The following is a 23,072-nucleotide window of genomic DNA, read 5'->3' as shown; positions in this document are numbered from 1 at the left end:
AGAGATAGAGAGCACGAGAGGGAAGAGGGTCAGAGGAAGAAGCAGACTCCCTGCTGAGCAGGGAGCCCGATGTGGGACTTGATCCCAGGACTCCAGGATCATGACCTGAGCCGAAGACAGTCGCTTGAAGATTTTATTTATTAGAGAGAGAGAGCACGAGCAGGGTCAGGGGCAGAGGGAAAGGGAGAAGCAGACTCCCAGCTGAGCAGGGAGCCTGACACAGGGCTCCGTCCTAGGACCCCGAGATCATGACCTGAGCTGAAGGCAGATGCTTAACTGATTTAAGCCACCTAGGCACCCTGAGGGGAGTTTTTAGATAAGGAAAAAAAGTTTTAATAACAGTGATGAGTAAACATGAAGATCTCTTCCAAAGATTTGGATAGTCTAAAAACAAATAGGTAAAAGAGGGGGTTATGCATTAATGGTTTGTTGTGGTAGTTAAGCTGACATATTTTGTGGGATGGTCTGAGTTGTCCGCTCTGATACAGGTACCAGATCTGCCAGTCCAGTGCCATAGCATCTATTCTTCAGGGATTTATGATTAATTAATTTTATCTCTAAGAAAATCATTCTTTCTTGAATACAGTATAACTCTGTTTCTAAAACATTCTTTTTTAGCAAAGTAGAGCTTGCTTTGACATCGGATGGCAGGACAATAGTATGCTACCACCCTTCTGTGGACATTCCATATGAACATACAAAAGTATGTATGAGAAAATCTCTTGTAATTTATAATTTACTGTTAGAAATATTCACATTTCCTTACAGTCTCCAAAGAGAATGGAATGTTTGATTTCCTTTATTTGGTTTATATCTTTTTTTTTTGTTTTTATTTTACTATTTCAATTTTTCTCATATCTTTTTCATCTTCTTTCTTTAAAGACTTTCAGTACACAGAGTGAACCATTTAAACACAATTATGGCATCAGTTTTCTGGTCTAAAGTCTGGTAGGTGATTTTTGGCTAGGACAGATATATAAAACACATTGTCCCATACTACCTTATATTGTAATCTAATCATGAAAAACTTGTATTTTGGTATGCTGTTTTATACCTTTTATATTATATTGGTTCTGATAATCTTTCATGTTTGGTGAATTTTTTTTTCCAGTTTTTTCTAATGGGTCAACATGGGCATATATTTTAAGGACTAGTTTAATTTTTTCCATATTTCTTCAAAAGCCAAGCACTAGATAGAGGAAGTTTTGTTTTTGTCTTCAGTACGATTTATTTTAGCTTGACCCAAGTCTTTTTCTTATTTTATATTTGAAATGCTTCCTTCTATGTCTTTAAGCCTTAGTTTACTATATTTAGTAATGTTTGATTTGCTCTTTGAGGAGAAAAGAATTAGATAATTCAAATATCACATGATGCATCTAGTGGTACCTGTTTTTTAAAAATCATCATTAGGGTCAAAATAATGATTGATTTGAGAAAACAGCTTAATTTTATTTTGCTAGTTTTTATTCCCTTTTTTACCTCACCGTTTTGTCTGCCTGCTTTGTATTCTAGCCACATACCATAGGCAATAATCCAGTACCTCTTTCATTTCATTTCTTGGGGCAGTGTGTAGAAAATAGGATAAATCACTGACTTTTGGCTTATAAACACTCCAGCTCTCGCTGAATTGTGCCCTGACCTCTCACTTCATCTTTTTCCCCTACCTCAGCCTCCACTCCCACTGCTGTATTTTAGAGATGTTCTAATCACAAATACCTGCTCCTCCTTCCTGCCAGTCTAGATTTCAAGAATTCTACTAGCTTCCTACCAGTTCTCCCAGTCTCCCAGCTCCAAGAATTCTTCATCTCCTCATTGAGACCTACATCCATTGATCAAAGCACTTTTTCTTAGCCCTCATGCATTTCACACATTTTCACTTCTCTCCTTACCTGGCATAGATTCCATGGTCCATCATTATAATCACTCCCTTGCATACATGTCCAACTCCCTGGTTCCTTTTTTTCTGTTACACTCCCATTGTAGCTGTTGTCTCCTCTCCCACATCATCAATATTCCTTCCTCCCTCTCTCTGTCTTTCTCTCTCTCTTGTCTAGAAGATCACTCTTATCACTTTACATGTAATCATTCCACTGCTCACCACACTGGCCTCCCTGCTGTTCTTCAGGTACATTAGGCAGGCTCCTACCTCCGGCCTTAATGTAGTACCCCTACTTCTGGGCTCCTTCCTATTGTCTTTTCTCAATGGCTTGTATCATTTCTGGCACAACAGATACTTTCTTGTATTTCTGTCTCCCATCACTAAAATGTAACCTCCATGAGGACAGGGCTCTGTGATGTTCTCTGGTATATCCTTAGCATCTGGAATAACACCTGTACTTGATAAGTGAACACTAAATATGTGTTGATTAAATGAATAAATTTGTTCCTCTCTCTTCATGCTTATGGGTTTTCTGTTTTAGGGCTAAGAGACATTCATACGGGGAAGCATGGAATTTTTTTGTTTCTCAAGTAATAAATTGTAGATTGGGCTGCACAATAAGAAACATTCTTGAAAACACGTTACTGTTAGAATTTAGAATACAGTATGTTCTTTTTGAATCTAGATTTACAAATCTCATGCAGATAGTACATGATAATAAATAAATACCCTCCAACATGACTTAAGTTTCGTCTTGATTTTTTTTCTTTTCTCAAGGAGGTAGGGCTGCTGCAACTCCAGGATGCCCTTTGATTCTCTAGGCCCTGGAAAGCAACTGCATACAAAGATCCTGGTCATATGTAGAAATACCTACTGATACTGGCTTTAAGAAAGGATGACTTGCATGTTTAGTTTTCTGGTAATTTGAATTTAAAACATGTTGATTGTTTTCCACAGATCCAGGTAGAAAGATCCTTCTTTCTTCTTTTGCCGAGTATATATTTTATTAAAAGTACTAATATTCTAAAAATGTTTTTCTAGAATTTAGGATTTCTGTTTTAGGAGAATAAAGATATTACACCAGGGGCAAAAATAATGACTTGGAAATACTAAAATGTAAGCACTAGGCAATTCTTTTAGTGGCTGATTTGGTGGAAAATTTCAAAAGTCAAATTTTGAAAATTCTTAAGAGAAACAAGGAAAATTCAGGATGACAGTTCTGAATGTTTTTTAAAGTTGACAGTTTTATTTTAGTTTTTCCTTTTTCAAAATAGTCATGTGTCCTTTCTTTGAAGTTTGATCAAGGAGATCAAATGAATCAATTCTGAATCAGCCAGAGGCTCTTGGTATAGACTTGGAAGAATCCATTAATTCCAATGTATTTTATCTATGTGCCTGGAAAAGAAGTGTGTTTAATCATATAAAGCAGAGAGAATTTGTGATATATTAGAATTGAGCCTGCTTGGGAATAGGAAGAGAGACAATGCAACATTCATGAGTACTTGGAAACAACTTAACTTTTGATAATACTAAAAACATTTGATCTTTAGCAACAAGTATAGTCATCTAAAAGAGAGAAAACTATTATAGGCTCTAATTCTCTGTTTGCTAGACCTCTGAGGGTCTCATAGTAACTTGCAAAGACACTTACTAATATTTCACTTTACATACAAGTAATGATCTTTTAAAATTACTTTAAATGTCTAAGGAGTACTCTTTCTTTAAAGTAAATTCTCTCCTATTTGAGGTCTTAAAGAAATCTTAGTAGCTGCCTACCAGTATTGAACTCTTAAGAGTACAAGGGACAGCTAAGCATACCATATATTATTATTTCATTTAATCCTCACCAAACCCTTTTGGGTAGGTATGATTTCTCTGACTTTACAGAAAGGGAAATTAAGAGCTTAAATAACTTGTCCAAGGTCACAGAGCTATTAAGTGGTAGAATTAGAAACCAAAGCTCAAGTTCTTAACCTCTTTATTATACTACCTCCTCATTCCCTCCCACACTGAATGGTTCCTTATTTCTACTTATCTCAAATTGTTACTTATAAGTCTAACTTTGCAGGCCTTTCATAATCTGATTTCTCAAGATCCATTTTTATTTTTTTTAAAGATTTTATTTATTTGAGAGAGAGCGTGCGCATGAGCAGGGGGGAGGGGCAGAGGGAGAGAGAGAAGCAAACTCTCTGCTGAGCAGGAGATCCCAGGACCGTGGGATCATGCATGACCTGAGCCGAAGGCAGATCCTTAACCGACTGAGCCATCCAGGTGCCCTCAAGATCCATTTTAAAGTTTATCTCTTTATTGTGTGTTCTTTCCTACTTTACTTTTAATATTTTTTATTCCTTATAGAATGCATTCTGCACTCTGTAACAAGGCTCTGACTTGGCTCCTATTCTTTCACTAGTATCTTTTTGTTACTTTGCATTTCTGTAGTATTGAGTCAGTTGTGCCACCTTCATGCGCTTAGATATTGCTTTTTAAAGAAGTCTTATTTTTTATGTACATTTGCCTAACAAATATAATTATATGCTATAGCATTTAATATAATGGGAGAATGTAGTAGTTGCCATTAATACTGTATGAATGTAAAGACATTTATGTTTGAATTATTTTTTTTCTGGTTATGAATTCAATTTTAGTATATGTGCTGCCAAAGCGAGCACATCTGGTTATAAATTCAGATTTTCATTGTATTGTAATATGTATATATGGTATTTGTAAAGCAAGACAATGTTACCACCTTGTGTTACATATATCATCATGTAATATTTAAAATATACATGACTTGACTTTCCAAAACAGTGATTCTTTTTTTTTTTAAGATTTTATTTATTTATTTGAGAGAGAGAATAAAATAGAGAGAGAGAGCATGAGAGGGGGGAGGGTCCAAGGGAGAAGCAGACTCACTGCTGAGCAGGGAGCCCGATGCGGGACTCGATGCCGGGACTCCAGGATCATGACCTGAGCCAAAGGCAGTCGCTCCACCAACTGAGCCACCTAGGCGCCCCAAAACAGTGATTCTTGAAGACTTTAATGAGCTAGTGTTACTGATGGGAATATGTTATATCACTCGAATGTGTTGGGGAGGAAATGAGATTTTTTAGTAGTTGATGTCTTTAGGTGAAAAAGTACTCAAGTTACCATAAAGCATCATTTGATGACATTTTCAGTCACCTAAAATGAAAACACTGAAATTTTTTTGTTTCCTTTGGATGTAAGAAATACCATTTTCATTGTATCTTACTTTAATGATAAGCAAGGTTAGAGATTGTAAACTTTCCCCCCTAAGATTTTATTTATTTATTCTTTTTTTAAAGATTTTATTTATTTATTTGACAGAGAGAGACAGTGAGAGCAGGAACATAAGCAGGGGGAGTGGGAGAGGGAGAAGCAGGCTTCCCACTGAGCAGGGAGCCCGATGCGGGACTCGATCCCAGGACCCTGGGATCATGACCTGAGCCAAAGGCAGACGCTTAACGACTGAGCCACCCAGGCGCCCTTATTTATTTATTCTTGAGAGACACGGGGACGGGGGGGCAGAGGCAGAAGGAGAAGCAGGCTCCCCACGGAGCAGGGAGCCCAATGCAGGACTCAATCCCAGGACCCCGGGATCGCAACCTGAGCCTGAGGCATACAATTAACCAACTGAGCCACCCAGGCACCCGAGACTGTAAACTTTCAAGTTAAAAAATAATGGGCACAATTTATAGTTTTGGGAAATAAAAATTAAAGTAATAAGTGCTTTATTATTGGGGGAACAGTAACATTAAATAAGAACTTTATTATTGGAAAAGAAACCCAAAACTTGATATGAGAGGAAAAATATTTCTGACTTTTTTTTTTTTAAGAAGGGGAGGAGGAAAAAAAAGGGGGGGGGAGGAGAGAGAGGTATGGGAGGGGCAGAGGAAGAGGGAGAAAGAATCTTTTTTTAAAATTTATTTTTATTTAAATTCAATTAACATATAATGTATTACTGGTTTCAGAGATAGAGGTCAGTGATTCATCAGTCTTATATAATACCCAGTGCTCATTACATCACGTGCCGTTCTTAATGTCTATCACCCACTTACCCCATCCCGCAACCCCTCTCCCCTCCAGCAACCCTCAGTTTGTTTCCTGTGATTAAGAGTCTCTTATGGTTTGTCTCCCTCTCTGGTTTCATCTTACTTTATTTTTTCCTTTCTTCTCCTATGATCCTCTGTTTTGTTTCTTTTTTTTTTTTTTAAGATTTTATTTATTTACTTGACAGAGACAGATAGCAAAAGCAGGAACACAAGCAGCGGGAGTGGGAGAGGGAGAAGCAGGCCTCCCCCTGAGGAGGGAGCCCGATGTGGGACTCAATCCCAGGACCCTGGGACCATGACCTGAGCCGAAGGCAGATGCTTAACGACTGAGCCACCCAGGCACCCTCTCTGTTTTGTTTCTTAAATTCCACATATCAGTGAGATCATATGATAGTTATCTTTCTCTGATTGACATATTTCACTTAATACCCTCTAGTTCCATCCATGTCATTGCAAATGGCAAGATTTCATTTTTTTGATGGCTGAGTAATATTCCATTGTATATAAATACCACATCTTCTTTATCCATTCATCTGTTAATGGACATCTGGGCTTTTTCCATAGTTTGGCTATTGTGGATATTGCTGCTATAAACATTGGGGTACAGGTGCCCCTTTGGATCACTGCATTTGTATCTTTGGGATAAATACCCAGTAGTGCAATTGCTGGGTCGTAGGGTAGCTCTATTTTCAACTTTTTGGGGAACCTCCATACTGTTTTCCCAAGCGGCTTCCCCAGCTTGCATTCCCACCAAAAGTGTAAGAGGGTAGGGAGAGAGAATCTTAAGCAGGCTCCACGCCCAGTGCAGAGCCTGACAAGAGGCTCGATCTCACAATCCTGAGATCATGACCTGAGCCAAGATCAAGAGTTGGATGCTTAACCAACCCAGGCGCCCCTATTTCTGATTCTTTAATGAATAATGCAACTAAGTAAAATTCTGTTCTGAAAACTTACTTAGCTACTTTGAGGTACTATAATGAATTCCGGAGTGTGTTAATTGTAAACTCAGTCAAATGCTGGCTAACATTCCTATATTTTGATGCTGTTGATTTCTCATTATTTTGTAGCCTATCCCTCGGCCAGATCCTGTGCATAATAATGAAGAAACACATGACCAAGTGCTGAAAACCAGATTAGAAGAAAAAAATGAGCGATTTGAGCAAGGACCCATGATAGAACAACTTAGCAAAATGTTCTTTACTACTAAGCACCGTTGGTATCCTCGTGGACAGTAAGTTCTTTTCTTTAATTCCCACTTGACAACTAAAAGAATGTGTAACTTTTCTTGCATTAACAAACTCCAAGGTTGTATTCTGCATGGGGAAATGAAACCCAGTATGATCACCTATTAAATGGTATTTTTTTTAATATATATATATGTATTTTTAAAATGTTTTATTTATTCATGAGAGTCAGAGAGAGAGAGAGAGAGAGAGAGGCAGAGGCAGAGGGAGACGTAGGCTCCCCGCCTAGCAGGGAGCCCGATGTGGGATCCCAGGACCCTAGGATCATGACCTGAGCCGAAGGCAGACACTTAACCATCTGAGCCACCCAGGCGCCCCTTAAATGGTATTTTTAGATGTACAAATAGTGTAGCTAAAATGAAATAGTACTTTTTTCTTTTATTTTAGTCGGGGAATTTTTTTTTTTAAAGACTTTATTTATTTATTCATGAGAGACAGAGGGAGAGAGAGTGAGAGAAGTAGAGGGAGAAGCAGACTCCCAAGGAGCAGGGAGCCCGATGCGGGACTCGATCCCAGGACCCTGGGATCATGACCTGAGCCAAAGGCAGATGCTTAACTATCTGAGCCACCCAGGCGCCCTTAGGGAATTTAACCAAAGCTTTCAGTGAATTTTGCAAGAATTCTTGAAAATTTTTCTGTTCTGTGATATAGTCATTTACTGTTTTTATTCATCCTCCTGCCAAATAATTGAGCTTGTTCTCAGCCCACCTATCCATTTATTTAACAGATTTCAAGTTATTGTTTAAAAAAATAGCATATAGCAAATGATTGGGCAGTGTATATAGTTCTCAGTTCCTTTAGAAACTAGTTGCCCCTGTTTGCTAGTACTCACATTTTATTACATGGATTCTTACCTCCTTATCTGACTCTGGCTTTAAATATTTTTCTTCTTTTGATTCTTCTTTCTTTTATATCTATCTTATTCCCTACCAAAACTGAGAGGTGACTATTTTTAATGGTTTATGTTTGAGCAAACTTTGTTCTTACTCAGTCAACCAATAACTAAGCACTAGGCACATTTCATGGCAGGACATGCTTATGGAATTAATGAATATACATTCATCCACCTTCTCTACTAAGTGCTGGGAGATAAAAAATACAGTCCTTGTTTACAAGTTGTTTATAGTCAAAGAGAGAGGATAATATAGTAAATAAACAAAGGCAAGTGATTGAGCCTTGAAGAATGGTTAGGAGCTAGCCATGGGCAGAGAACGGGATGTCATAGAGTATGCTGGGGAAATTGCAAGTAGTTCAGCTTGGATGGGACCCAGAATATGAGGAAGGAGTGTAGGTCTTATGAAGGATTTTGTATTGTGCTGAGGTTAGATTTTATTTTCATTGCCAAATTTTAAGAAAAAAAGTTAATGCATTAGAAAATCATAAAGTGGGTTCTGTACTTGGGATACATGGAAGATGTATATGGAAAGGTGATATATGGAAAGTTTGGAGTTGGGGGACCTGTTTGGAAACTATTATAATAGTCTAGGTGAAATTTATTGAAGATCTTAATGAAAGGGCCAGAAATGGGACTAGAAAGGGGGAAAATAAAAGAAAGGACTGTGATAAAAGGAGGAAATAAAAGGAGGAAGGAGGAGGAAAAGAATTTTAATTAACAGCAGTATGTCACTGACTAGGTGTGGGAAGAGACAGGCAGCCTCAAGTTTCTGACAGAGGTGTTTGGGTGTATGGTGGTGCCATTCATACACATGGGGAAACAGGTTTGACAGGAGGATGAACCCATTGTTGGTCATGTTGAGTCTGAAGGGTCAATGGATCAATCTGGTGGGGAGCAATTCTGAAAGCAAATGGATGTATGGATCTGGAGCTTGCTTTTCTTATTTAGTTTCTCTTCAGAAGGTACTTCCTCCCTTATCCTTAGGTAAAATAGAGATTCCCTTATCCTTAGGTAAAGTAGAGATTCCTTAGGTAAAATAGAGATTCCTCAAGTCTCATACTCCGTGTCTTGCTGAAATTCATTCTAAGAGCTTTAATTGCATTCATTATGTAGATGACATGCAACTTGCTCCATTATACATTTTTTTATTTCCTTGCTCTTATTCCCAGTATCATGTCCTTAGAAATTTCAAAATAGATACCTATCCAAAGTTTCAAATTCATTATAACAAAAACATAGCTCTTCTTTTTCTGTCTTAAAAAAGTTCCTCCCTTAATAATCTTTCTATAATTAAAAGTGATATTTCTGTATCAATTTCCCACGATAAAAATCTGCAATTTTTTGGCCACCATGGTGTCTTTCAATTACTGCTTCTGTTTTATCTCCTCTTCTTTGATTTTCCTTTCTTATTTAGTACCCACTTTGTTTATACATGCTCTCTGGGTTTTTCATAATTTAGGGTATGTGGAGACAAATCAAACCATTTCTTAGCCCCATATCTATGTCATTACTATATTCTGAGATTTCTTTCCATGATTCATAACATCACTCATGTTTATATTTTATTTTGTCTCATTATCCAGATATTCTAGTTCAAGCCCTATCTTGAAATTCTTCTGTGATGACTTTCAGTACCCGTTTCTTCCTGTGTGTTCCATATTGCTGCAATCTTCTGCCGTCTTTTGTGTATAACCAAATCACTGTAATTATAAAAGTCCTGTAAAGGGGACTTGAAGGGAACAAAATTGAAGGCAAGAAGACCATTAGCGAGTCTTAAAATCATGCGTGTTATCCTCAGACTTTAATGTCTAGTATCCCACCTATGTTTCATTTTACTTACTTATTTAATCTTATTACTGCTTATTAGCTTTTGACTGCTAATTAATTTAATCTCCTGGTATGTCTTGTCCCATCAGGATTACTAGGCACTTGCAATTTTAAGCAGACTTTAATTAGATGCAGTTGATTATCCCAGTATCTCTCCTAATAAAGAGTTTAGCAGAAAAACTCCGGATACTAGCTTATGTATATAAAGAAAATTTTTACCAATAGGCATTGTCCTTGTGAGGCATCATCTTTCAGAATTTTAAATAAGCTAAGGTGTGATCACTAATCACTCAACAAGTATTTGTTTGCTATCTAAATATTTATTTTGGATTAATGTAAGCCATTATCAAGTGTTGATTTCTAGATGTCATTGAGCTCTTCTTAAACATGAAGCAGTGTATAGGAGGATGTTTTATTAAATATTTCACAATTTTTAAATTAGGGCAATCAAAAGACTGGGACCCATTATGAATTTAATAATTGTGGGTATATATATCTTTTTAAATAAGCTTTTATTAACAGATACAAAACACTCGTTTAAAGTATTTTTAAACAATGCAGTGAAGTGTAAAGTAGAAATTTTCTTTATACTTACTCATTCCTTATGCCCCATAGTTAAACACTGTTAAACTCTTCCTATATGAATAGACCTATCTCATATTATACTCAATCTTGTGCTTTTTAAACTCGAGTAAAGCAGAACTCTTTTCTGAGTGTACAACTTTGTTTTAAAGGGGCCTGGGCTTACTCAGATCATCTTCCCTCTGCTAGTTACTAGCTATTTATTTAATTTTATTTATTAAAGAAAATAGAAATAATAATGCCTAATTTGCCTGGTGGTTTTTAAAATGTAATTGATTAATTAATTCCAGTGTTATATTAGTTTCAGGTGTACAATATAGTGATTCACCAATTCTATACATGACTCAGTGCTCATCATGATAAGTGTACTCTTAATCCCCTTCACCTATTTCATCTGTCCCCCCCCACCCACCTCCCCTCTGGTAACTGCCCATTTGTTCTCTGTAGTTAAGTGTTTTTTAGTTTGTCTCTTTTTATCTTTGTTTACACATATGAGTGAAATCATATGGTATTTGTCTTTCTCTGATTATTTCACTTAGCAGTGTATATCCTCTAGATCCATGTTGTTGCAAATGGCAACATTTCATTGTTTTTTATGGTTGAGTAATATTCCATATATATATATGTTTCATCTTTATTTACTTCTTTATTCATCTATAGATGGACACTTGGATTATTTCATGTCTTGGCTATTGTAAATAATGTTGCAATAAACAGGGGTGTGCGTATCTTTTCAAATTAGTGTTTTCATATTCTTCGGGTAAAGTCTGCATGGTGGTTTTGAGATAAAATATAATCATATAAGGAGAGCCTGGGTGGCTCAGTCGGTTAAGCGTCCTGCCTTCAGCTCAGGTCATGATCCCGGGGTCCTGGGATCAAGTCCCACATCAGGCTTCCTGCTCTGTGGGGAGCCTGCTTCTCCCTCTCTGCTGTTCCCCCACTTGTGCTCACTTTCTCTGTCAAATAAATAAATTAAAAAAAATTTTTTTTAAAGATTTATTTATTTGACAGAGACAGTGAGAGAGGGAACACAAGCAGGGGGAGTAGGAGAGGGAGAAGCAGGGTTCCTGCTGAGCAGGGAGCCCAACGCGGGGCTTGATCCCAGGACCCTGGGATCATGACCTGGGCCGAAGGCAGACACTTAACGACTGAGCCATCCAGGCACCCCATAAATTAAAATCTTTAAAAAATATATATAACCGTGTAAGTTAAGCACTTTTTGAAGTATCTTTTCTTAGATAGATTGTTTTGAGGTATAATTTACATACAGAAAAATTCACTAGTTTTAAGTATTCACTGTGATGAATTTTGACAAACGTGTATACAATTGTATGATTACTACCACAGTCAGAATAAAGACTGGTTCATCACTCTAAAAAGTTCTCTCTTTTGCAGTGAGTTTCTTCCCTTTAACCCCACCCTTGGCAGTCACTGATCTCCTTCCTATCACTTTTTAGAATTTCATGTTTTTCCCTTTCTAGAATTTAATGTAAATGGAATTACATAGTCTGGAGCCTTTTGTGTCTGGCTTGTTTAACTTAGTATAATGCTTTTGAGATTCATCTTTGTTGTTGTCTTTACCGGTAGTTTATCCTTTTTTATTTCTGAGTAATATTCTCTTGTATGGATAGACCACAATTTGTTTATCTAGTCACGAGTTGTTGGACATCTTGGATTCTTTCCAGTTTGGGCCTGTTATGACTAAAGCTGCATAAATGTTCAAGTACAAGTCATTATTGACATATTTTCATTTCTCTTGGGTAAATACCTAGGGGTAGGATTAGTTGGTCATATGATAAGGACATGTTTAAATTCATAAGAAACTATCAGAGTGGCTGAACCATTTTTCATTCCCAACAGCAGTGTGTGACAGTTCCAGTTGCTCCACATCCTTCCCAACACTTGCTATTATCAGTCTTTTTAATTTTAGTCATTCTTTTGAGTGAATAGTAGTATTTCCTTGTGGTTTAAATTTATGTTTCCCTAATTGCTAATAATTTTGAGCATCTTTTCATGTGCTTATTGACCTTTGTACGTTTGGGAGGGTTTTTTTTTTGTTTGGGATTTTTTTGGGGTTATTTTGGTGAAATATCTGTTAAAAGCTTTTGACTATTTTTAAAAAGCAGATTAGTTGTCATATTATGGTGTAAAACTTGTGGATCAAAGTCCTTTGTGAGATATATGTCTTGCAAATATTTTCTCTCTGTGGCTTGCTTTTTCACTTAATAGTGTCTTTTGAAGATCAAAAATTTTTATAATTTTCATAAAGTCCAATTTAAAAATTTTTCCTTTACATTCTACTTTAAAAAATCTTTGCCTAACCCAAGGTCACTAAGCCTTTTCTTCTGTGTTTTCTTCTAGAAGCTTTATAATTTAAGCTCTAATATTTAGGTCTCTGATCCATTTATGGTTAATTTGTATATATGGTGTGAGGCATAAGTTGAGGTTCATTTTTTTGGCGCATATATATATATATATATATATATATATCCAGTTGTTCCAACACTATTAGTTGAATATATTATCTTTTGCCACTGAATTGCCCTACCAACTTTGTTAAAACTCAGTTGACCCATATATGTGGGTCCAGGATGTCATACCATTCTGTTTTGGCTAAATAACTTTTAAGCCTTGAAATCAGGTAAAGTCCTCTAATTTTGTTCTTTTTTTCAAAGTCTCAGCATTTCAAACTCTCAGACTCTCTTAGGTCTTTTGCATTTCCATATAAATTTTAGCATCAGCTTATCAGTGTCTGTAAAAAAAGCCTGCTGGGATTTGAAGGAGATTGCGTTCAGTCTCTAGATCAATTTCAGAATTGCTGTCTTAATGGTATTGAATCTTTCTGACCATTAAAATAGTATATTTCTCCATTTATTTAAGTCTTTAAAAATTTTTCACTTAACAGTGTTTTATATAATTTGCAGTGTATGGATATGGTACATTTTTTGTTAAATTTATTTCAAATATTTCATAATTTTTATGCTGTTATAACTAGTTTTGGGTTTTTAATTTCAGTTTCCAAAGATTTGTTGTTTGTAATACAGTTTTATTTGTTGTAGAAATGTGATTGATTTTTGTTTATTGATGTTGTCTCCTGTGATCTTGAGAGTAGTTCTAGTAGTTTTTTAAATATATTCCTTAGGATTTTCTGTGTAGATGATCATGGTATCATTGAATAAAGGTAATTTTACTTCTTTTACAATCTGTGCTTTTTATTTATTTTTCTTGCCTTATAGCACAGCTTAGAGTCTTAAGTAAAGTGTTGCATAAAGTGTTGAGAATGGACATCATTGCCTTTTTTCCAGTTTTAGTGAGGGAAAGCATTGAGTCTTTAAACATTGTGTGATGTTTCAATATGGGTCTTCTTATAGATGCCCTTAATCAGGTTGAGAAAATCCCTTCTATTCCTGGTATGGAGAGTTTTGATCATGAATGGATGTTGAATTTTGTTGGATGCCTTTTTCTGTATTTATTAAAATGATCATAACGTTTTTCTTTTTTAGTCATGTGATGAATTATATTGAATGACTTCAAATGTTGTACGAACCTTTCATCCCTGGGCTAAACCTCACTTGGCGATGATATATTATTATTATTATTTTTATGTATTGTTTGGATTCTGTTTGCTAAAATTTTGTTGTAGAATTTTTACATCTTTGTTTATTAGGGATATTGGTCTATAGATTTATAATATCTTTGTCTGGTTTTGGTTTCAGAGTAATGCTTGCAACATAGAGTAGGTTTGGTACTATTTCCTCCTCTTCAGTGTTTGGGAAGAGTATGTGTAGAATGGGTATTATTTCTTAATGTTAGAATTGACCAGTGAAGCCATCTGGGTCTGGAATTTTCTTTGTGGAAAGATTTTTAACTGCAAACTCAACTTCTGTACTCAATAGAAAGGACTATTCAGTTTATCTCTTCTTGAGGGAGCTTTGGTAGTTTGTATCAAATCCCTTTGGGATTTGCCCATTTTATATAGATTGTTGAATTTATTTGTACATAATTTATAATATTCCTTTATTGTCTTTTTAATATTTTCATAATCTGTAGTGATGTCATCTCTCTCATTCCTGGTATTGTTATTTTGTTGATTTTTTTGAGAACCAGCTTTTGGTTTAATTGATTCTGTTGTCTTTCTGTTTCCTTCCTTCCTCCCTCCCTCCTTCCCTCCCTCCCTCTCCTTCCCCCTTTCTTCCTTCCCTTCCTTCCTTCCTTCCTTCACTTTCCTCCCTTTCTTTCCTTCTTTCTAAGTAGGCTCTACACTGGGGCTTGAACTCACAACCCTGAGATCAAGACCTGAGCTGAGATCAAGAGTTGGATGCATAACTGACTGAGCCACCCAGGCGCCCCAGTTTTCTATTTTTCCTCGTTTTTATTTCCTTCCTTCTGCTTTCTAGTTTCTTAAGGCTTATTGTTTAGAAACCTGTCTTTTTTAAGTTTTTAATGCTATAAATTTCCCATTAAGCACTGCTTTAGCACATCCCACAAATTTTGATATCTTTTCATTTTCATTCAGTTCAAAACGTTTCCTTGTTTCTCTTGTGATTTTTTCTTTGACCCATGGGTTATTTAGCAGTGAGTTAATTTCTAAATATTTGGAAAATTTTCAGATACCTTTCTGTTACTGATTTCTAGTTTAATTCTGTTGTGATCACAAAGCATACTTTGTATGATTTCAGTCTTTAAATTGATTAAGATTTGTTTTATGGCCCAGATTGTGGTCTGTCTTGGTGAATGTTTCACATATATTTGAAAAGTAGGTGTATATTGCTAGTAGTGTTCTAAAAATATCAAGTAGGTCTACTTGGCTGATAGTGTTGTTCAAGTTTTCTATACCCTCACTAGTTTTCTGTTTATCTAATTGATTATTATTAGAGGAACATTGAAATCTACATCTGTACTTATGGATTTTTCTATTTCTCCTTCTAATTCTGTGTTTATATATTTTAAAATTCTGTTACTAGCTGTACATATGTTTATTATTTATATTTTCTTGAATTGACACCTTTATCTTTATGAAGTCATTTTTTTTTTAAGATTTTATTTATTTATTTGACAAAGAGAGACACAACGAGAGAGGGAACACAAGCAGGGGGAGTGGGAGAGGGCGAAGCAGGCTTCCCGCTGAGCAGGGAGCCCGACGCAGGGCTTGATCCCAGGACCCTGGGATCATGACCTGAGCCGAAGGCAGACGCTTAACGACTGAGCCACCCAGGCGCCCCTGAGATCTTCTTTTTATTGCTGCTAATATTTCATATTCTGAAACATAATTTGTCTAGTATTAATATAGCCCATCCAGCCTTCTTTTGACTAGTGTTTACATGATCTATCTGTTTCTGTTACTTTTAACTTATCTGTGTCTTTATATATCAGGTGGGTTTCTTAGAAGTAGAATATAATTGGATTTTGCTTTTTTGTCCAATTTTACTTTTCATTTCAGTATCAAGCCATCTTAAATGCTGTTTCCTTTGATTTTTAGTATTTTTGCTCTTAGCTCACTTTCTTCATGAAATTTAATTTGATTATAGTCATTTTGAATAGCTGTTACCCCTATTAGCCCAACTGTATATAACTATAGGTGGCTAGATATCTGTTAATGTTATATCTATATATATTTTTTTAATGTTATATTTATATTTGTCGGTAATTTTTTGTTTACATCTCCTGCTCTAGATTATTCTCTCTTCATCAGGAATGCATCTTTTGTTTTGTACTTTTCCACGTGATCTCTAATACAGTATTCTTAATACAGTGTGTGAGTGCTCAGTTGCTGTCTGATGAAATATTATCTTACCTAATTATCTTCACAGCTTCTTGAAGGTGTTCAGTTTTTCTTTTTCTTTTTTTAAGATTTTATTATTTATTTGATAGACAGTGAGAGAGGGAACATAAGCAGGGGGAGTGGGAGAGAGAGAAGCAGGCTTCCTGCAGAGCAGGGAGCCCGATGCGGGGCTCAATCCCAGGGCCCTGGGATCATGACCTGAGCCAAAGACAGACACTTAACCGACTGAGCCACCCAGGGGCCCCTCAGTTTTTCTTTGAAATGGTACTTTATTTATGGTAGTTTTGGGGGTGGTCCACTGGTAAGTTTCTCAGTGATTCTTAGAAGTTTTATTCCCAGAGTTTAGCTATCAAATTATGTGGGTTTATTCAATTCCCATTTCATTTAGGAGAGTCTCAGGTAAAGTAGGATGTTCCTTATTATCAAATTCTTAATCAAGGTCAGCAAAGTGAGTTTCATGATCCCAAGGTGTTGCCTCACTTCATTCAGTCCTGAACCTACATGCATTTAATTATTGACTTCGCCCAGAGTGGGTGGGCTGGAAGGGTAGGTAGCATGACTGTACAAAACTGATGCTATGAAATAGCCCAGTGGCCAATAAACATTGGTGATTAGATAATCTCAAGTCTGGAAGTCTAAAGTTAATATTGTTACTACTAAATTTGTGAATTGCCTTTTGCCTTTTCCTAACCCTGGTGATTTTATTTACTTTGGGATGGCAATTCAGAGAGTCTTAGATTTGGGCTTTATGCTGAGAGTGGGTGCTAGGGCTGTTTTGAATTTTTAGTGTGGGAGGTGGGTGATGAGGAAACCCAGGACATTAGGTTTGGGGTTAAATTGAACTTTTAGTTCCTTACCCTCTGCCTTTGCCCTTATGACTATTTTTACGTTCATTTGTGCAGAGGTTGATTTCAAAAGATAACATATGTAACCATGCAGCTCCTGCTACTTCCTGTTTTGATATTATGGGTATGAAAACAAATTAAACTAGCTTAGCCATTACATTATATTTACCAGAAGTCATGGAACTTTGAACATACTCTTTGAAAGGTGCCCCTTATGCAAATCCATTTTTTTCATATTCCCAACAGCAGTTTGTGTTAGATAGCCCCTTTGTAAATAGTTGCTGAGGACATGATTATGAGTTGTTTTGCCCTCCCCAGCAGCCCCTGAGGTATCTCCTGTTGGCCTTTAGGGTCGCCAGTACTCAGAAAACAAGTATGTCAGTGCCCTTAGTTGCTAGCATTTACGTACAAGCTGTTTTTCCTTTCTTCAGTCTTCCTCAGTTGGCATGAAAAAAATCAAAAGTGATGGTGCATTCTTTCCATTATAATTCTTTCCAGAACACATCATTTTAGCAATATTACAGTCCCTAATGGTTGTGTGTGGGTTTTCTGTTATTTTTCTCCTTAATTCAACTTCAATAACTTCATTGAAACCCTTTTTACGTATCCATAGTTCATATACTAGCTTGGTTTCTTCTACTGATTCCTTTTCATCTTTTTTACCTCTAAGTTTTGGAGTGCTCAAGGATCAGTCTTCGGTTCTCTGCTCCTTCCTGTCCCATTTTCTAAGACAGTGATTTCATCTTGTCTCATGGCTTTAAATACCTTCTGCATGCTAATGGCTCCCAATTCTATCTCTGATCAAGACCTGTCCCCTGATCTCCAGAACTGTATATCCTTCCAGCTGCCTACTTGACATATCTAATAGGCATCCCTAACTTAATATTGTCTCTGACTGAGCTTCTGATGGTCTCCCACAAACCAGCTTCTCCTGTAGCCTTCCCTATCTCAGTTAATGCTAGCTCCATTCTTCTGGTGGCTTGGGCCAGAAACCTTGGTGCAATTCTTGACTCTTCTCTTTGTCTTACACCCAACATCTGATCTGTCAGCAAATCCTATTAGCTCTTTCTCCCAAAATATATCCACATTTGACCAGTTATCACCATTGCTTTTGCCACCATCCTGGTCCATGCACCATCTTTTGCCTGATTTATTGAAGTTACTTCCTAACTGGTCTCCCTCCTTCTGCTTTACTTCTCTATAGTCTGTTCTTAGCACATTGCCAGAGTAATATTTTTAAAACTTCCCTTAGTTCTTAAAATTTTTCTGTTGAAAACCTTCTAATAGTTTCCCATCTTACTCAGAAAAAAGCTAAAGGCCTTAACTGTTACCTATAAGAACCTGTGTGATCTGATCCTCCATTACCTCTCCACTCATTTCCTATTGTTCTCTTCCTTATTTACTCTGTTCTAGCCACATGGCCTCTTGGCTGTTCCTTGAACATGCCTTTCCTTCAGAGCCCTTTTACTTGCTGTTCACACTACATAGAATTCTCTTCCTGGGCGCCTGGGTGACTCAGTCGGTTAAGCGACTGCTTTCGGCTCAGGTCATGATCCTGGAGTCCCTGGATCGAGTCCCGCATCGGGGGAGCCTGCTTCTCCCTCTGACCCTCTTCCCTTTCGTGCTCTCTATCTCTCATTCTCTCTCTCTCAAATAAATAAATGAAATCTTTAAAAAAAAAAAAAAGAATTCTCTTCCTGCTAGTATCAGCAAACCTAGCTTTCTCACTTCCTTTGGATTTTTACTACCTGGCCAACTTACTTGTTTTCCTGTTTCCTGCACTGGAATGTAAGCTTCATGAGGGTGGAGACTTTGTCTTGTTTTGTGTACTACAGAATTCTTAGCACCAGAAGTAGTCGCTGGCATGTAGTAGATGCTCACACATCTAAAAATTAATAAATGAATGGTTAAATGATCCTGATTGTCATAATACCTCTTAAAAAAGAAGATAGTAAGCTAACATAGCTCTACTACATACAAAGTTATGTCGGAGGAAAGAAGGATAGAATGATTGAAAGAAGGCCAGATAGAAAGTAAGAAGGATTTGGAAAATAATTTTAAATTTCTTAAAATGTAGAGCAATCCTATAAATGTATGAATAGCAGTACTCTTTTATTTAAATAACTATTTTATTATTTTTCCATGGAGGCCACAAAAATTAGTTACTCCCATCAGTAGGAAACAGATCTGAACATCAGGCTGCAGTGTGAACCAGGAGATAAAAGTTCTGCTCTGGGTTAAGAACTGTGGACTTAGATGTCACTGAGTCATTGTGTAATTTAAGAAGGGTAACAGTGTGTCTTGGTTTTCCAGGAATAGTCTTGGTTTAACTCTCTTGTTAATTATTAATAGGTTGGGTTTTAATTATCTAAAGGGTCCGAGTCTGATAAGTTTTAAGGGCATCCTATAATTAAGGTGCTTGCCCCTGGCTGGTGATTGTAGCAGATATTGAAATTTGTGCATCATAAGAAAGTGTGACTTCCCCGGGGCGCCTGGGTGGCACAGTCTAAGTGTCTGCTTTCGGCTCTGGTCATGATCTCAGGGTGCTGGGATCGAGCCCTATGTCTGACTCCCTGCTCCACAGGGAGTCTGCTTCTCCCTCTCACTCTGCCTGCCGCTCCCCTCCGTTTATGTGCATGTGCTCTCTCTCTCTCTCTCCCCCCAATAAATAAATAAAATCTTGAAAAAAAAGGAAAGTGTGACTTCCCAAACCCCTATTCTGGTGATTAGTTGCTTTAAGAGAACACCTTTCAGGGTTGCACTAGTAAAACCTTGATTATCTGGCACATAACTGGAACCTTTAAGAAAATGATAATTTTCTATAATTTTTCTATGCCAGTATAAGTACTTGTAGAAAAGTTTACGTAAATTATATTATGCTACATGTATTATTCTACAACTTAATGTTCTGTGTTATTGTATATAGATGTACTTCATTATTTCAACTTAATTTCTGTTTTGTAATTTTCAAAAAATCAGTATCAAAAAACAATGTATAGGAGAGTTGCCTGTATGAAACCATAAGATAAGCAAAAAAGAATGCTTTCAATATCTTAATCACAAGTAAAGAGCATAAGTAAGATATGTGTCTTACCATTTATGGTGTAGAAATCCTTACATTGTATTTCCATATTAGCAAAAAAGTAAATAAAAGACCAACTTGCCAAAATTGGTCTTAAGGGAATTTTTGAAGAGAACTCATTACCATAAACACATGTACTCTTTGTGGATAAGGAAATGCAAAGAAGCAAAAAGAAAAATTCTCTCTGGTGAAATCACTCAAAGTCAATCACTGCTAACAATGCATTTCATTTCTCTTTTTTTGTTAGCTTGTGTTATTTTTACATGGCTTTAATCATACTGTATATATAAATTTGCATCCTGCATCTGCCCCTCCCTGATTAATATTTAATATTTTGGTATTAAGATAGTTAATATTTTAACTATTTTTCTATATGCTTTAGACTAGATTTCCAGAAGAGGAATTATTAGATCAAAAGCTATGACTATTTAAAAATATTTTTTGATATATATTGCCACATTGCTTTTCATAAGTATTATACCAGTTAATACTTTAACAGGTTGGGTCTGATGTTGCTTATTTCATCACAGCTGTGCTTGGGTTGGGCCTTATGATTTTTTTTTTTTTTTTTTTTTTTTTTTTTTTTTTTTTTTTTTTTTTTTTTTTTTTTTTTTTGAGGAACTGAATTTTATTTTATTTTATTTATTTTTTTTTTTTTTTAATTTTTTATTGTTATGTTAATCACCATATATTACATCATTAGTTTTTGGTGCAGTGTTCCATGATTCATTGTTTGTTCATAACACCCAGTGCTCCATGCAGAACGTGCCCTCCTCAATACCCATCACCAGGCTAACCCATCCCCCTACCCCCCTCCCCTCTAGAACCCTCAGTTTGTTTTTCAGAGTCCATCATCTCTCATGGTTCGTCTCCCCCTCTGACATACTCCCCTTTTCTTCCTCTCCTGTTATCTTCTTCTTTTTCTTTTTCTTAAAATATGTTGCATTATTTGTTTCAGAAGTACAGATCTGTGATTCAACAGTCTTGCACAATTCACAGCGCTCACCGTAGCACATACCCTCCCCAATGTCCATCACCCAGCCACCCGGGCCTTATGATTTTTAAAATATTTGTGATTGCAAAAACAAAAGTTCCTCACTGTTTTAATTTGTACCTCTTAACATTTTTGTGACGTACATTTTCTATAAACATTATTAATTGTATCCTATTGTATATTAAAACATGATTTTGCAGCTTAAGAGACCTCCATTTAGGGGGAAACATCCCCTTATAAATAAAACTTAAATAGAGCATGTTCAAAATACAATTATTAATTTGATTTTGTGTTTTTTTAACATTTATTTATTTAAATGTTTTATTTATTTATTCATGAGAGTCAGAGAGAGAGAGAGAGAGGCAGAGGGCAGAGGCTCCCTGCAGAACAGGGAGCCCGATGCGGGACTCGATCCCAGGACTCTGGGATCATGACCTGAGCCGAAGGCAGATGCTCAACCATCTGAGCCACCCAGGCGCCCTGCTTTTGTGTTTTTTTAAAGATTTTATTTTTTATTTATTTGAGAGAGAGCAAGCATGAGCCGGGAGGAGGGGCAGACGAAGAGGGAGAAGCAGGCTCCCCCCTGAGCAGGGAGCCCGATGCGGGGCTCGATCCCAGGACCCTGCGATCATGACCTGAGCCAAAGGCAGACACTTAACTGAGCCACCCAGACACCCCAAGACAATTACTAATTTTTAATTAAGGATAAATTATCCAGGTTACCATATTGAAATTAACCTCAAGAGTGGCAAAAAATACTTTCCAAAATGCTTATTTAGTAGAAAACAATTTTCACAGTGGGGAAATATGGCTTATTATTAAGAAAAATTTAAATATTTATCTTTGATATACCTAACATTATATTAGGTTTCATTGATTTCATTGAGTACTAATGAACAACAAACTAATCATAGATATTTGATATTTCTTTCAGGAACAGTTAACATTTACTAAAATAACATCTTAAATATTTTCTTCTTTTCAAGGTATCATAGACGGCGTAGGAAACTGGATCCTCCAAAAGACAGATGATACTGAGGTTTTCAGGAATTGAAAAGATGTTATCTTGTGTCTCATTTGCCATTTGAGAAAATGCAACTGAGTATATTTACTAATATGTTATATAGCAAAATAATAAAATGTCTTCATGTATTAGAATGTATATTTCTTTATATATACTAGGGAATTAGGGATTTGACATTCTTACTTACAGAAACCTACTTCATCTTACTTTGCTTTTGAGATATTAAGATTTACCATTTATTTTTATGTGTCTAGTGTGATTATTTTATATTATCAGCCAAATATTGTTAGTATTAATAGAAATGTGCATGGTTCTCCTTCTCAAGGAGATTTTTAAATTGCCTTTGAAAAGAAACTCATGAGGTCCACCCAGAAAATAAATGTTACAATTCTTTCTTGTGGCTTCTAGGAAATAATTAAATTACGGTTGACCCTTGAACAACTCGAGTTTGAACTGTGTGGGTCCATTTATACACAGATTTTTATTTTTAATAAATATAGTCCAGTACTGTAAATGTATTTTCTCTTTCTTATGATTTCCTTAGTAACAGTTTCTTCTCCCTAGCTTTATTGTAAGAATACAATATAAAATACATATAACATGTAAATATATGTTAACTGACTATGTTATTAGTAAGGCTACCAGTCAACAGTAGGCCATTAGTAATTAAGTTTTGGGGGAGTCAAAGTTATAGATGGATTTTGACTGCATGGCAGATTGGTATCTCTAACTCCCTTGTTCAAGGGTCAACTGTAGTTACATTTTAATTAGTTCTGTCTGCTGGGTCCTTTATATACATCATTATTAAATTCTCACAATAATCCTTTAAAGAAAGAGCATCATCCCCA

General features: G+C 36.2%; 1 protein-coding gene across 1 annotated transcript in view; it reads left to right on the top strand.

Annotated features, from left to right (window-relative positions):
- Positions 1–22,617, top strand: part of MRPL42 (mitochondrial ribosomal protein L42) — a 31,526-nt gene extending 8,909 nt beyond the window's left edge. Inside the window, exons 4-6 of the mRNA XM_027593653.1 lie at positions 619–703; positions 7,017–7,180; positions 22,187–22,617. Of these exons, the coding sequence (XP_027449454.1) occupies positions 619–703; positions 7,017–7,180; positions 22,187–22,232 (295 nt within the window). The 3' untranslated portion in view covers positions 22,233–22,617. The remainder of the gene's footprint in view (positions 1–618; positions 704–7,016; positions 7,181–22,186) is intronic.
- Positions 22,618–23,072: the final 455 nt, after the last annotated feature.

This window comes from Zalophus californianus, chromosome 9, assembly GCF_009762305.2.
Source record: "Zalophus californianus isolate mZalCal1 chromosome 9, mZalCal1.pri.v2, whole genome shotgun sequence".
Taxonomy (NCBI): domain Eukaryota; kingdom Metazoa; phylum Chordata; class Mammalia; order Carnivora; family Otariidae; genus Zalophus; species Zalophus californianus.
The sequence above is the reverse complement of the archived record's forward strand: the minus strand, read 5'-3'. Positions and strand labels throughout refer to the sequence as shown.